At 37.6% G+C, this 12277-nt stretch overlaps 1 protein-coding gene across 8 annotated transcripts in view; it reads left to right on the top strand.

The window, feature by feature from the left end:
• The window catches only part of LOC140529956 (guanylate-binding protein 7-like), a 433747-nt gene extending 433261 nt beyond the window's left edge, over positions 1 to 486 (top strand). For all 8 annotated transcript variants that reach the window (XM_072649010.1, XM_072649012.1, XM_072649008.1 and 5 more), the window contains one exon: positions 192 to 486. In XM_072649010.1, coding sequence (XP_072505111.1) covers positions 192 to 407 — 216 coding nt within the window. In that variant the 3' untranslated portion in view covers positions 408 to 486. The remainder of the gene's footprint in view (positions 1 to 191) is intronic.
• Positions 487 to 12277: the final 11791 nt, after the last annotated feature.

The raw sequence follows: 12277 nt of genomic DNA, 5'->3' as shown, positions 1-12277 counted from the left end.
CTAACCTATAGATGCATTTGCTCACTGCCCAGGGATGTCCCTTGAGGAGAAATCCTCTGTACCATTTTCCCTCTCTTCTCATCTGTTTAGGGCTCACACCTTATGTAGGAGAAATGCATAGATTTGTCTGGGTATTGGTGGAATGGGAACTGACTGCTGTGCAATGCTGATGAGCTTTTGCCTTGTCTTAGGAACAAAAGAGGCTGATGGAGGAAGGGTTTCATGCAAAAGCTAAAGAAATGGAAAAACAGATGAAGGACCTACAAGAAAAGTTTGATGCTGAGAATAATAAGTCCCAGTTTTCCTCGTTTTTGGATCACTTTAGCAATGTATTGATGATTGTGTTACCTGGTGCAGGAAAACTCCTTGGTTTGGCGATGAAGTTATTGAGCAAAGCGGTGCCATAACCAAATGAGTTTCAGTTTCTCAAAAAAAGTTGAAGAATGTACTTGTTCCATCTAATAAAACATGACACAGACTTTCTTATATGTGTGTGTATGTGTGTATGTGTTTGTGTTTCCTGCTTCTAATTCACCCAAGTATTAAAAAAGTAAAGCTGATGCTCACCAGACAGGATAAAGAACACTGGGGGAAATTCACATGAAGAGCATCCATTTCCTCAGTGTTGGTGAGATGAGACTTCATTTCACCAAGTGAAAGACATCTTTTCTTCAAGGTAAATGATCTGGAAGGCAGGAAGCTTGAGTTCTGCCCTTCCCTTTGACTGCTCAGAGCATTCTAAGCTAGAAGGGGCCTGAACAGTCATGGAATCTAACTGCCTCATCTTACACATGACTCCTTGATGGTGCAATGGATGGGACACCACTTGATTTCAAATATGGTTTCAGATGCTTAACAGGCTGTAGGATGCTAAGAAATTCACTGAACCTCTCTGTGTCTCAGTTTCCTCATCCATAAGATGGGGATGATAATAGCACCTACTTCACAGGCTTGGTGTGAGGATCAAATGAGTAAAACTCTTTGAAAAGTTCCAAGTGCTATGTAAATGCTAGCTATTAATACTATGAACACTGAGGCATAGAGATACACAGTGATTTGACCAAAGTCACACAGAAGATGGAACTTAAACTGGCATCTTAACTCTAAATATGTTCTGATGACCATGGAAGACAAGTCCCTTAGCCCCTCTTTAGAGATGACAAAATGTGTCCCTGTGTTTCTTAAGATTTTTATAAGTTCAAGTGGAATAGTTCCTCAAATACATTTTGAAGTAGAAATATTAATGTGTGATCAACAGAAAGTATACTGGGTTTATAGTCAGAGGACCTGAGTTCAAATGTCTTTGATGCCTACGTAACCTTGGATAAATCACTTCACCTTCCCCAGTCTCAGTTTCCTCCTCTGTAAAATAAGCAGGCTAAGCTAGATGATCTCTTGGGTCCCTTCCAGCTCTAAACCCCATTTCTCTTGGAGAGATACTAGACAGGAGTCCCAGAATCCCCTCTCTACTGTTATATAGAAGGTGTTCACCATATTATGTCTCCTAGTCTTGTAAACTGACCTTGCAAGTTGTGCCCTTACAAGCTCCAAGCAAACAGAGCTCTCTTAACCAATAAATGAAGAAGTGTATACAGTCACACACTTCATGACAAGCCTGAATATGACTCTGTGATTTCTATCTTGGAGGTTCCCAAACTTGCTCAGTTCACAGAATCCTTAGTATCTCAGTGTTTTTTTTTCATAACAGCCCAGGGACAGAAGAAATATCTGAATCCTGTTTACTAAATACTGCAACAAGTATTTGGGTCCTAATAACTTAGCAGCCACTTGAAAAATTAATCTTTTTACTCCACTTTTTCTTCCTCACATGCACACATGCATGTTTGTATATGCATATACACACATATTCATTTATCATGTATGTGTACATGTATATGTGTATAGATGCACATGTGTATAAATATATTTATATGTGTATGTATGAATATGTATTTTATAAGTATATAGACACATACATGTGTGTATACGTGCTACATATATATTGTACAACATATTTGAATATATACATAATACAATGTTATATTTTTATATTTAGTAACATGACACACATATTATGTGTGTGTATATATATATATGTATATATACACACACACACACATTGGAAAGTATTACTTACTGCAATTTAGTCATTTTTCAGTTGTGTCCAATTATTCATGATCTCAGTTGTGGTTTGCTTAGCAAAGACAGTGGAACAGTTTTATATATCCCTCCCCAGCTCATTTTATTTTATACTTTTATTATTATTATTTTATTTGGTTTCAGTATCCTACAATCACTTCCACATACCTTAGATTTTTTCCCCTCCCTCCCTCTCCTTAATCTCTCCCTCCCCAAATTGGCATAGAATTTTATATAGGTCTTACACATACATTCCTATTATATGTATTTTCTCCTTAGTCATGTTGCATAGAAGAATTAAAATGAATGGGAGAAATCATAAAACAAACCAAAACATAATGCAAAAGAAAATGATCAGCTACATTCTGTGATCGAATTCCGTAGTTCTACCTCTGGATGTGGAAGGCATTTTGCTTTAACAGACCCTTGGGAATTTTTTAAGTCCTTGCATTGCAATGAAGTTCTAAGTCTACCAGAAAAAATGTTCATACAGTGGTTGTTGCTGTATATAAAATTCTCCTGGTTCTGCACCTTTCACTCACCATTAGTTCATATAAGTCTTTCCAGACTTCTTTGAAGTCTTCCTGTTCATCATTTCTTACAGCACAATAGTATTTCATTACATTCATATACCACAATTTATTCAGGAATTCCCCAATTGATGGGTATCCCCTTGATTTCCACTTTTTGGTCACCACAAAAAGTGTTGCTATAAATATTTTTGTACATATAGGACCCTTTCCCATTTTTATTATCTCTTGGGGATACAGTCCTAGAAGCAGTATTGCTGGGTCAAAGGGTATGCACATTTTTTGTAGCCCTTTGGGCATAGTTCCAAATTGCTCTCCAGAATGGCTGGATCAGCTCACAGCTCCACCAACAATGAATTAGTGTTGCAACTCTCTCACATCTTCTTCAACATTTATCTTCATCTTGCCAATCTGATAGGCATGATGTGGTATCTCAAAGTTGTTTTGGTTTGCATCTCACTAATCAATAGTGATTTAGAGCATTTTTTTTCATATGACTACAGATAGGTTTAATTTCTTCCTCTGAAAACTGCCTGTTCATATCCTTTCACCACTTATCAATTGGGGAATGACTTGTATTCTTGTACATTTGACTCAGTTCTCTATATATTTTAGAGATGAGATTTTTATCACAGATGCTAGTAGCAAAAGTTCTTTCCCAGTTTCCTGTTTCCTTCTTAATTTTGGTTGCATTGGGTTTGTTTGTGCAAAACCTTTTCAATTTAATGTAATCAAAATTATCCATTTTGCATTTCATAATGTTTTCTTTCTCTTGTTTAGTCAAATAATTTTTCCTTCTCCATAAATCTTCTAAATATGCTGTTCCCTGCTCCACTAATTTGTTTATAGTATCAGTCTTCATACCTTGATCATGTCTCCATTTGGAATTTATTCTTGTGTATGGTGTCAGGCATTGTCTATGCCTAGTTTCTGCCACACTGTTATCCAGTTTTTCCAGCAATTTTTGTTGAACAGTGAGTTCTTATCCCAGAAGCTGAGGTCCATGGGTTTAGCAAACGGTAGATTGCTCTATTCATTAACTACTGTGTCTTGAGTCCATAAGCTATTCCACTGGTCTTCCCTTCTGTTTCTTAGCCTGTACCAAGTGGTTTTGATAATTGCTGCTTTATAATACAATTTGAGATCTGGTAGGGCTAGACCTCCTTTCCTAGAATTTCTTTTCATTAGTTCCCTTGATATTCTGGAAATTTTGTTCTTCCAGATGAATTTTGATATTCTTTTTTCCAGCTCTACAAATAATTATGTGATAATTTGATTGGTATGGCATTGAAAAAGTAACTACATATTCCCACACCAGCATGCTCTATCAGGGTTCAAACCTACAATAACCGGGTAGCTCTGTTGCTCACACTCAAATCTAACAGATAATTGTACAAGGCTCCTCTAGGCTCACTCCTGCTTTGCTATGGGCAAAGATCAGGTAAATGAGAACAGAAAATATAGACCTCAAACAATGTCAATATTTTAAAACAATACAAATAATAGTAATAAAATACATACCAACAAACCAACACCTACCAAAAATTAAATGACAGAAAACAGTAGAAAGAAAGATAATTTCCTTCAAGGGGAAAGCCTTGGGAGTTATAAAGGGGTCAAGGAGAAGTACTCTCTTTCTACACACTTGTGGTTTCTGGGTGTTCTGGACAAGCCTTCAAAGTGGATAGAATGCTGGACCTCAAATCAAACCTAATTTCACTTGTGGACGTAGACACAACTGACACAGCGTGATGCTGGGCAGGTCATTGAGCTTAGTTTGTCTCATTTTCCTCAGCTCTAAAATGAATATAACAAGAGCATTGATGCTGTAGGGTTGTTGCTAGAATCTAATAAGATATTTGTAATTGCTTAGCACAGTGCATGGTATACTGTAGGCATTTAATAAATGCCTGTTTCCTTTGCTTCCATCTCCCCAGTAGAGAAAGATACTGTTAGCTCATGTAAGGACAGTTTTTCAGTAATAATTTACTAAATGAGACTTAAAGTGAAGCTGATTTGACTGTAGAAAATCACCTCACTGCTGTGTGTCTATGTGCTTGCATGCCTGTGTGTGTGCATGCATGTGTAACTGCCCTCTGGTTCCTGCTGAGTAGAGACTTTGGCTTCTCATAGAGATCAGCTCTTTCTCTGTCACTTCAGGTCTTTGAAAGTTTCCTGGGGACTGCATAGGGAAGGCTAAGGAGAGAACTTGTAAGACTGGAGGGAAGGGAAGTGTACACAAGTAGAAATGGGAACTGATGAGGCTGGCGGGTTTTTCCTTTTCCTTATTCACAGTCTTAGATATGTGACAGAGCTGACAGAGTTAATCAAGGCCAAATCCTCACCTAATGCTGTTGGAGCAGAAGATTCAGCAGAGTTTATGGGCTTCTTCCCAGACTTTGTGTGGACTGTGCAGGATTTCACCCTTGTGCTTGAGCTAGATGGCCACCCCATCACCCCAGATGACTACCTGGAGGATGACTTGAAACTCAGCAAAAGTAATTTATTAGGAATCAAGAGTGGGCGCTTGGGTGGGCCTGGGCAGTACAGGGGGAGTGACACCAAATGTTTTTCCATTTCATTGGAGTTTAGCTGTTTATTCCTGGTCCTTATTCTTCTGAATGTCCTGCACTGGAGAGGAGGAGGTTGAAAGTTGTGATGATTCTCATGGCTTTATTCAGGGTCAGAGGGTCTCTTTTTTTGTATTTCATAATTTCTACAATCTAGTGATCTTGGAAAGATAGGAGCTTTTTCTTTGAATTATTTTTCTTTCTTCATAGGCTTTGTCAAATGATAGATACTTTGAGATCAATTAGAGAGGGAGAAGTATAATCAATTAGTTCGTATACTCTATATATCATTACATTTAATTTTAAATTAAATTGTATTTCTTGAAAACAAAGAAAACAAACCCAAAATGCATAGAGAAAATACAATGACACATTAAATTGTTATATCCTAATATATAGGGTCTCATACTTAAATGTTCTGAATTTTGAATGCAAAGTGAACTTATCACTATTGCAAATTCAAAGTGGGTCAATAAGCAACTAAAATCTGAAGTCACAATTTATCATTGTCTTTCAACAAGTTCCTTGCATCAATGAGATACCCTGCTATTATTAGTTTTTGTTCTGTGAATTACTCTTGTTCCCTCAGTATAGTTGGTCTACAGAGTCATTTCCATGTTAAAAATAACCACAATTTAGTTCTAATTTTGATTTCCCTGCTACATGTTAATTTGAGTGCAACACATTTTCCACATTCCAGTTCAATCCAACTCCAAATGATAAAGGCCTTAGCTAATGCTTAAAAATATGTACCTGGAATTTTGACTAAATTATCACTAAAACATAAGTGTATCACATATGCTATCACTGAGGATTAGGGTAAGAAGGAAAGGGAGAGCAAGAAGGAAAACAGGAAGCACAACTATCAAAAGTATTGCAATAAAATAGCAATGCCAATGAATGAATACAATTATTCCAAGAACTCATAAGCAGTAGGTTAAGTAGTAGGATATATTCCAGAGAATATATCAAGGCAAAACCAGGAACGTGATTAAGCACGTACTCTGTGCCAGGTACAGTGCTGGGGACACAAAATGCAAAGAAAACTGTCTCTGCCTTCAAGGAGCTTACATTCTGATGGAGGAAGACAATACATAAAAGGGGGGAGCAATGGAAAAACTGAGGAAGTGAGGGGGCAGAGAGTTGGTAGTACAGAAGAGGAATGAAGCATGGCTGTTCTAGGAATGTCCCCAAAATGGGGGCCTCTGAAAAAGAACACATCAATGAGAGAAGGGTCTTCATGGCACACCAATATTTCCAGAGTCAAAACAATTTCTTGACAATTAATTATATTCTAAACTCAATTCATGTCATTGTTTTGAAGTTCAGCTCAAAACGAACTACGGTTAGCTTCTCCATGTAGAGTGTGTGTTCCCAAACTTTTCCTTTTGTTCTGCACTAGACTTCGGTATTTTGGCACAACACACATGCACACAAACACACACACACACACACACACACACAGAAGGAGAGAGAGAGAGAGAGAGAGAGAGAGAGAGAGAGAGAGAGAGAGAGAGAGAGAGAGAGAGAGAGAGAGGACAACACAGCACAGCATAGCAGAAGGCTGATTTCCTAGAATCAAATGAGCTTCGACTTCAGTCTGACTCAGAGTTGGCAGGAAGGTCAGTTAGTCATAAACTGTCTTTACTTAAATTCAAAAAGTCTTTCTCTATGCAAGAAAGGGGGGAGGGGTAGTGTATTGGCAGTGAAGATGCAAAGGCTGTGTTTGGAGAAGGTGGTATTATTAAATATATTTTATAGAAGAGGAAATTGAGGCTGAAAGTGACTGATTTACCTAGGTTCATAAAGCTGATATCACTCTGAAGTAAGACTTAGAAAGAATTCTTCCATACTCCAAGGACTTTTATCCACTGTGCTAAACCTAGTGCTTTTAGGATTGATAAGCCCCCAACTGAAAACAGTTTAAGTAGCACTGGAATTAAGTATCCTTTGAATTTTTGATAGAATTCATTTGTAAATAAAGCTGGTCCTAGATTTTTATTTTTTGATGATTTCTTCTTCTGATCATAGGCTATATAAAAATTTTCTTTCTTCTTTTTTTAATCATGATATTTTACATTTTTGTAAACTTCCACCTACTCCTTCTAAGTTTTCGGTTTTGTTAGGTATAACTCAGGAAAATTTTTACTTAAAATTTCTATATTTTTCTTCTAGAATTGTTGAGAGTTTTCCTTTTTCACTTTTTATACAATTTGGTTTTCTCTCTCTCTTTTTTTTATCAGATTAGTTAACTGTGTATATTTCATTAGTTTAGATTAGATTAGATTCATCTTCCTAAGTTTAAATCTGGCCTAAGACTGTATTGACTGTGTGATCCTGGGCATGTCCTTTAACCCCATTTGCCTTAATTTCCTCAAGTATAAAGTGAGTTGGAAAAGGAAATGGCAAAATGCTTCCTTGTCTCTGCCAAAAAAAAAAAAACCCAAATGAATCAGACACAACAGAAAAACCACAGAACAACAAAAAACAAATCTTTATTTATCAATTCACTGGATTTTTTTGCTTTCAATTTCACCAATTTTTTCTTTACTTTTCAGAATTTCTGTTTTGATGTTTAATTAAGGATTTTAAATTTTTCTTGTTCAAGTTTTTTTTTTTTAGTTTTGTTCCCAATTCATTGATCAATTTTCTCTCCTACTAATGAAAGTATTTAGAGAAATAAATGTGTCCCTAAGAACTGATTTTGTGGTCACATGATGAATAAGATGCCAGAGAGGCATTTTCTCTGATCCTCACAACTTCTCAAAACTCTCCAAACAAAAATGATGTGCTGATGATAAAGCAACTTCAAATGTATTCCAGATCTAGGAAACCAGGAATTCAAAAAAGAAAGACTTAAAAAAAATCTCCATGAATTGATATCTACTTTGAGTTAACTTAGCTTCCCTCCCCCACTGCCCATCACCTTTCCAGCAGCAGATCAGCCCACAGAATTGCAACAAAATGCAACCTAGTACCCTTTCTCTCTTTCCAGGTCATAGGAGATACAGACTCTCGGGTGTGGTAGTCTGCTGGACCTCTATGCTGCAAAATATTCTGGAAGAATAGTGGAAGTACAGAAGGAATGAAGCAGTACACATATCTGGATTGAAAATGAAGTTCAACACCACACCTCAACCCGTCTCCTTCCTCTAAGAACCTCAGAGATTCAAACTCCACAAGACAGAAAATCAACTCTACCATGCTACAATAGCACCAGCACAGCAGCACTCAGAACCACTGGGCCAGAGAGATGAGGAACAGAGGGAATGGGACAGGACACTGAGTGGGTGAAAGAAAGGCTGTACAGCCCTACACTAAACCTGAAGGAAAGAGCTTAGCATCCAGCTAAGGCCAGCTTGTCCCTCCAAAAAGTCACTTAAGGAAGAAATCTAAGCTGGTGAGCCAGCAACTGCTCAATACGAAAGGAGGCTGAGATACTTTGGGATTTAGTCCAAGGAAAACCACCATGAGAGAGGAGAGAACCAGAAAGGAGCAATCAGAGAAAATAAGAGAAGAAATTATTTCAGGAAGATGATAAATCAAAGACCTCAAGCATAAGCTGATAAATCAATAGAGAAAATGGTGACAGCAGAATGAAGTACCCTGTCCAGAACTAATAAATGAGTTCTGGCATCTACAAACTGATATTGGAAAACAAAGGAAAAATAATAATCCTTGATGCAACAGAGGACCCTGTTGAATTTGGGGAGAATATGGAACTACAGTACATTGTTCCTGAGTAGTTTGAAAGAGAAATGAGAGTGATGGGAGTAGAATCTGTGTCCTGAACAGCAGAAATAATAGGCAGATTAGAAAATTTCAATCTTCGATGGCAAGTATCAGCAAAGAAACAAGAAAGGACAACTGACTGGGAATGTATATATTCATAAAAAAAGGACAATATAAAAGAAAAGCAAAAAGCAGTAGCATTAAACAAAAATATTCAAGGCAGACATATTGATCTTGAAGACAGGGGGATCATATGTCTCCTAGAAGAAAGTAAGACAACATACCTGTATACTATAATGGAAGCAGTAATACAAAAGAACTGTCCAGAACTTCTGAAGACAGGAAAGAAAATATCAAATGAAGAATGCATAGGATACCTCCAAAAAAAAAGCCAAGGCTGCAAACTCCAAGACACATAGTAGTTAAATTTTAAGGTTCAATTGAGAAGCAACATATTCTGCAAGTAACCAGGAGAATGATCTTCAAATACAAAGGAAGGGGAATTCAGATAACACAAGACTATTCTATACCCATCAGAAAACTCAGGAAGGAATGGAATTTTTCTGAAGAACAGTGGAGCTCAGAATGCAACCCAGTATAATCTACCCTGAAAAATTGAGCCTGAACACAAATCAAGAAAATATGGACATTAAAGAATAAAGATAGACATTCAATGAAAAAAAATTGTGAAGTCTAGTATGAAGAAAATGAGACCTGAAAAGATTATTTTTTTCTTGAATACCTGAGATGATGGAAATGCAAGAGATTTAAATGAATGTGGCAGCAAAGAAAAGTATCGGAGTGACAACATAGAAACCAGTGAGAGATATTCAAAATATGAACAAAGAGACGGGGTGAAGGCAGAAGTCAGATGGAATTAATAGTGGATAATAAGTCTGGAGCATTATGAACAGAACGTGGCAACATGCCACCTACAGAGGAATCAGTGTTCTTATGGGATTGACTACATTACAAAATGAGGAGGTACATGAAAGAAAGGAGAAGAGGAGTATGGAGGGGAAAGTATAATGTTACTGGGTCAAAACAAGAGCTAGCAATGAGGGGAAAATGATCCCTGCAGCCTCTCAGAGAGAGAAGAGAATCACTCACAGGGGAGGGAATGAGAAGGAGGGAGAACTGATTAAAAGGAGATTGTAAACAAGGAAAATCTTGTTGTAGTGGTGTGAAGCAGTTCCACTGATGAATGTTCCTGTGAACCTATGGGGTCACAATGTTCTATCAAGAGAAATGGACTCATGTTGGGTATCATGCAGGGATTTGTCACTTTAAAAGGTCATTTCTCTTGTTTGAAGAGGTAGGGAGATGGAACTTCAAGAGCAAATAGGAAGGCATGGATATAGATAAAGGGAATTTGGAAATTCAGGGAAAAAGGAAGATCCAATGCCAAAAGCTACTTGTTTCAGCATCTGATACAATCTATCCATGACAAGATGGAACCCTCTATAGGAAAAGAAGCTATGTCATGTGTTAAGGCTGGAGCTTCCCCTCTTGCTCACCCTGATCTACAGCAAAACGTGAAGGAGAAGCTTTAGAACTGAGGATATTTGACACTTGACTAAAGTTTCTAAGATAATAACAACAAGCATACATTTGTATAACACTTTGCAGTTTACAAAGATGAGGCAGGAGTGATAATGGCAATGAAATGGTTTAATTAAACTGCAAATAGAATACTGAGCCTGGAGTTAGAATGACCTGAGTTCAAATCCTACCTTGGACACTCACTAGCTATGTGGCCCTGCGTGAGTCATTCTACCTTATTTTTCTCAAGTGTAAAATCAAGATAATAACACCTACCTTCCAGAGTTGTTGTGAGGGTGAAATGAGAAGATTAATAAATTGATCAGCATGGTTCCTGGCATATAGCAGGTAGGTAATAAATGTCTGCTTCCTTCCAACTGTTTAGTTTTATTCTTTGTGTACTAAATGGAAACCACTCTCATATTCAAAAAGCTACTGATTTTCTCTAAAGATCCATGAACTCTTTTCAAGCTAGGGATATGGAGTATGCTTTACCTCGTGTATTTAATACTCATACATTTATGCTGGGAAGTTTTTAGTTTTCTTCAAAAATTGTTATTTAAAAGATTGACACACAGAGAACTATTAAAAATAGTTCTAGATGCATTAAAAATACATCTGTAATGTACTGTCCCTTTCATAACCAGCAACCTGGTTATTGAAAGGAACAGAAAATGAATTTTTGTGTAAAGAAAAAGAATCAAATCTGCCTGTCAAGTATGCAAAATCCTTTCTCTTTCATATGGTGACATTCTGGTTGCTAAAAGGAAAAAAAAGGAGTTTTGTGGATAAAAAACATAAAAATTTATATGTAGAGATAGTGCTTTTCTTTTATTATGGGAGAAGACATACAGACTGTTTGGAGGACACACACCTCAGATAATGGACTGAGAGGAGTTGTTTGAGAAAGAGAAAAAAACTCAAGTTGCAGGAAGTTGTGGTCCCTCAGTTCATTTGCAGGTGACTGTTTTTAGAGTATGAGAGGTTAAAACACAAAGTGATCAAACAAACAACTGTTTGAGGACTATGGGGAAATTAGACAAGGACTATTGGTTTCATAATTATCAGAAAATTGGATTTCATGAGTTTTTACCCCATAAGGGAACTAACCACCTCAAGAGCCTCTGAAATGAATCAGGAGAATATCTAGGAAGATATCAGAAGAGAATGCTCTTGGTAGCAATTGACACCAAGAAGAGTGAGAAGGCATGGACATGGAGAGATTTCATGGCAAATAGGGGGACAATGATCATGGGGGGAGATGAAAAATGCTACTCACATCCAAAGAGAAAACATGATTTTGATTATGTGTATGTGTTGCATAACTGATATAAGAGAATTTTCAGGTTCTGGGACCCAAGATGGTGGAATGATCAGTAATTGCTAGCTCCTTCCCCTTGCTGACCTTGACCAGCCCAGAGAATATCTCCCCTACAATAACCCAGGAACAGTGGGAGCAGCCCATGAGGCTAGAAAGATAGCTAAGGAGAGTTCCTCTTGCTGTGGTCAAAGGCGACCAGTGCAGAATCTGACCTGTCCCAGACAGTTCCACCTCAACAAACTGGGAGAAGATCCTGACCTCAGGGGGGTGAAGCCAGAACTGCCTACACCAGGACTACAGGCATGCCTCAGCACTCCAGTGGAACTGGGAAGAAACTAGCACAGACAGCTGAGCTTGCTATGCTTTAGCTCAGCAGAGGATCCTCAGGAATTCAGACCACCCCTTCCCCACACTTAACAAGCTAGCTTCAGGGAAAACTCAAA

Source organism: Notamacropus eugenii, chromosome 2, assembly GCF_028372415.1.
Source record: "Notamacropus eugenii isolate mMacEug1 chromosome 2, mMacEug1.pri_v2, whole genome shotgun sequence".
Lineage (NCBI taxonomy): Eukaryota > Metazoa > Chordata > Mammalia > Diprotodontia > Macropodidae > Notamacropus > Notamacropus eugenii.
This window is presented reverse-complemented; position numbering and strand designations above follow the sequence as displayed.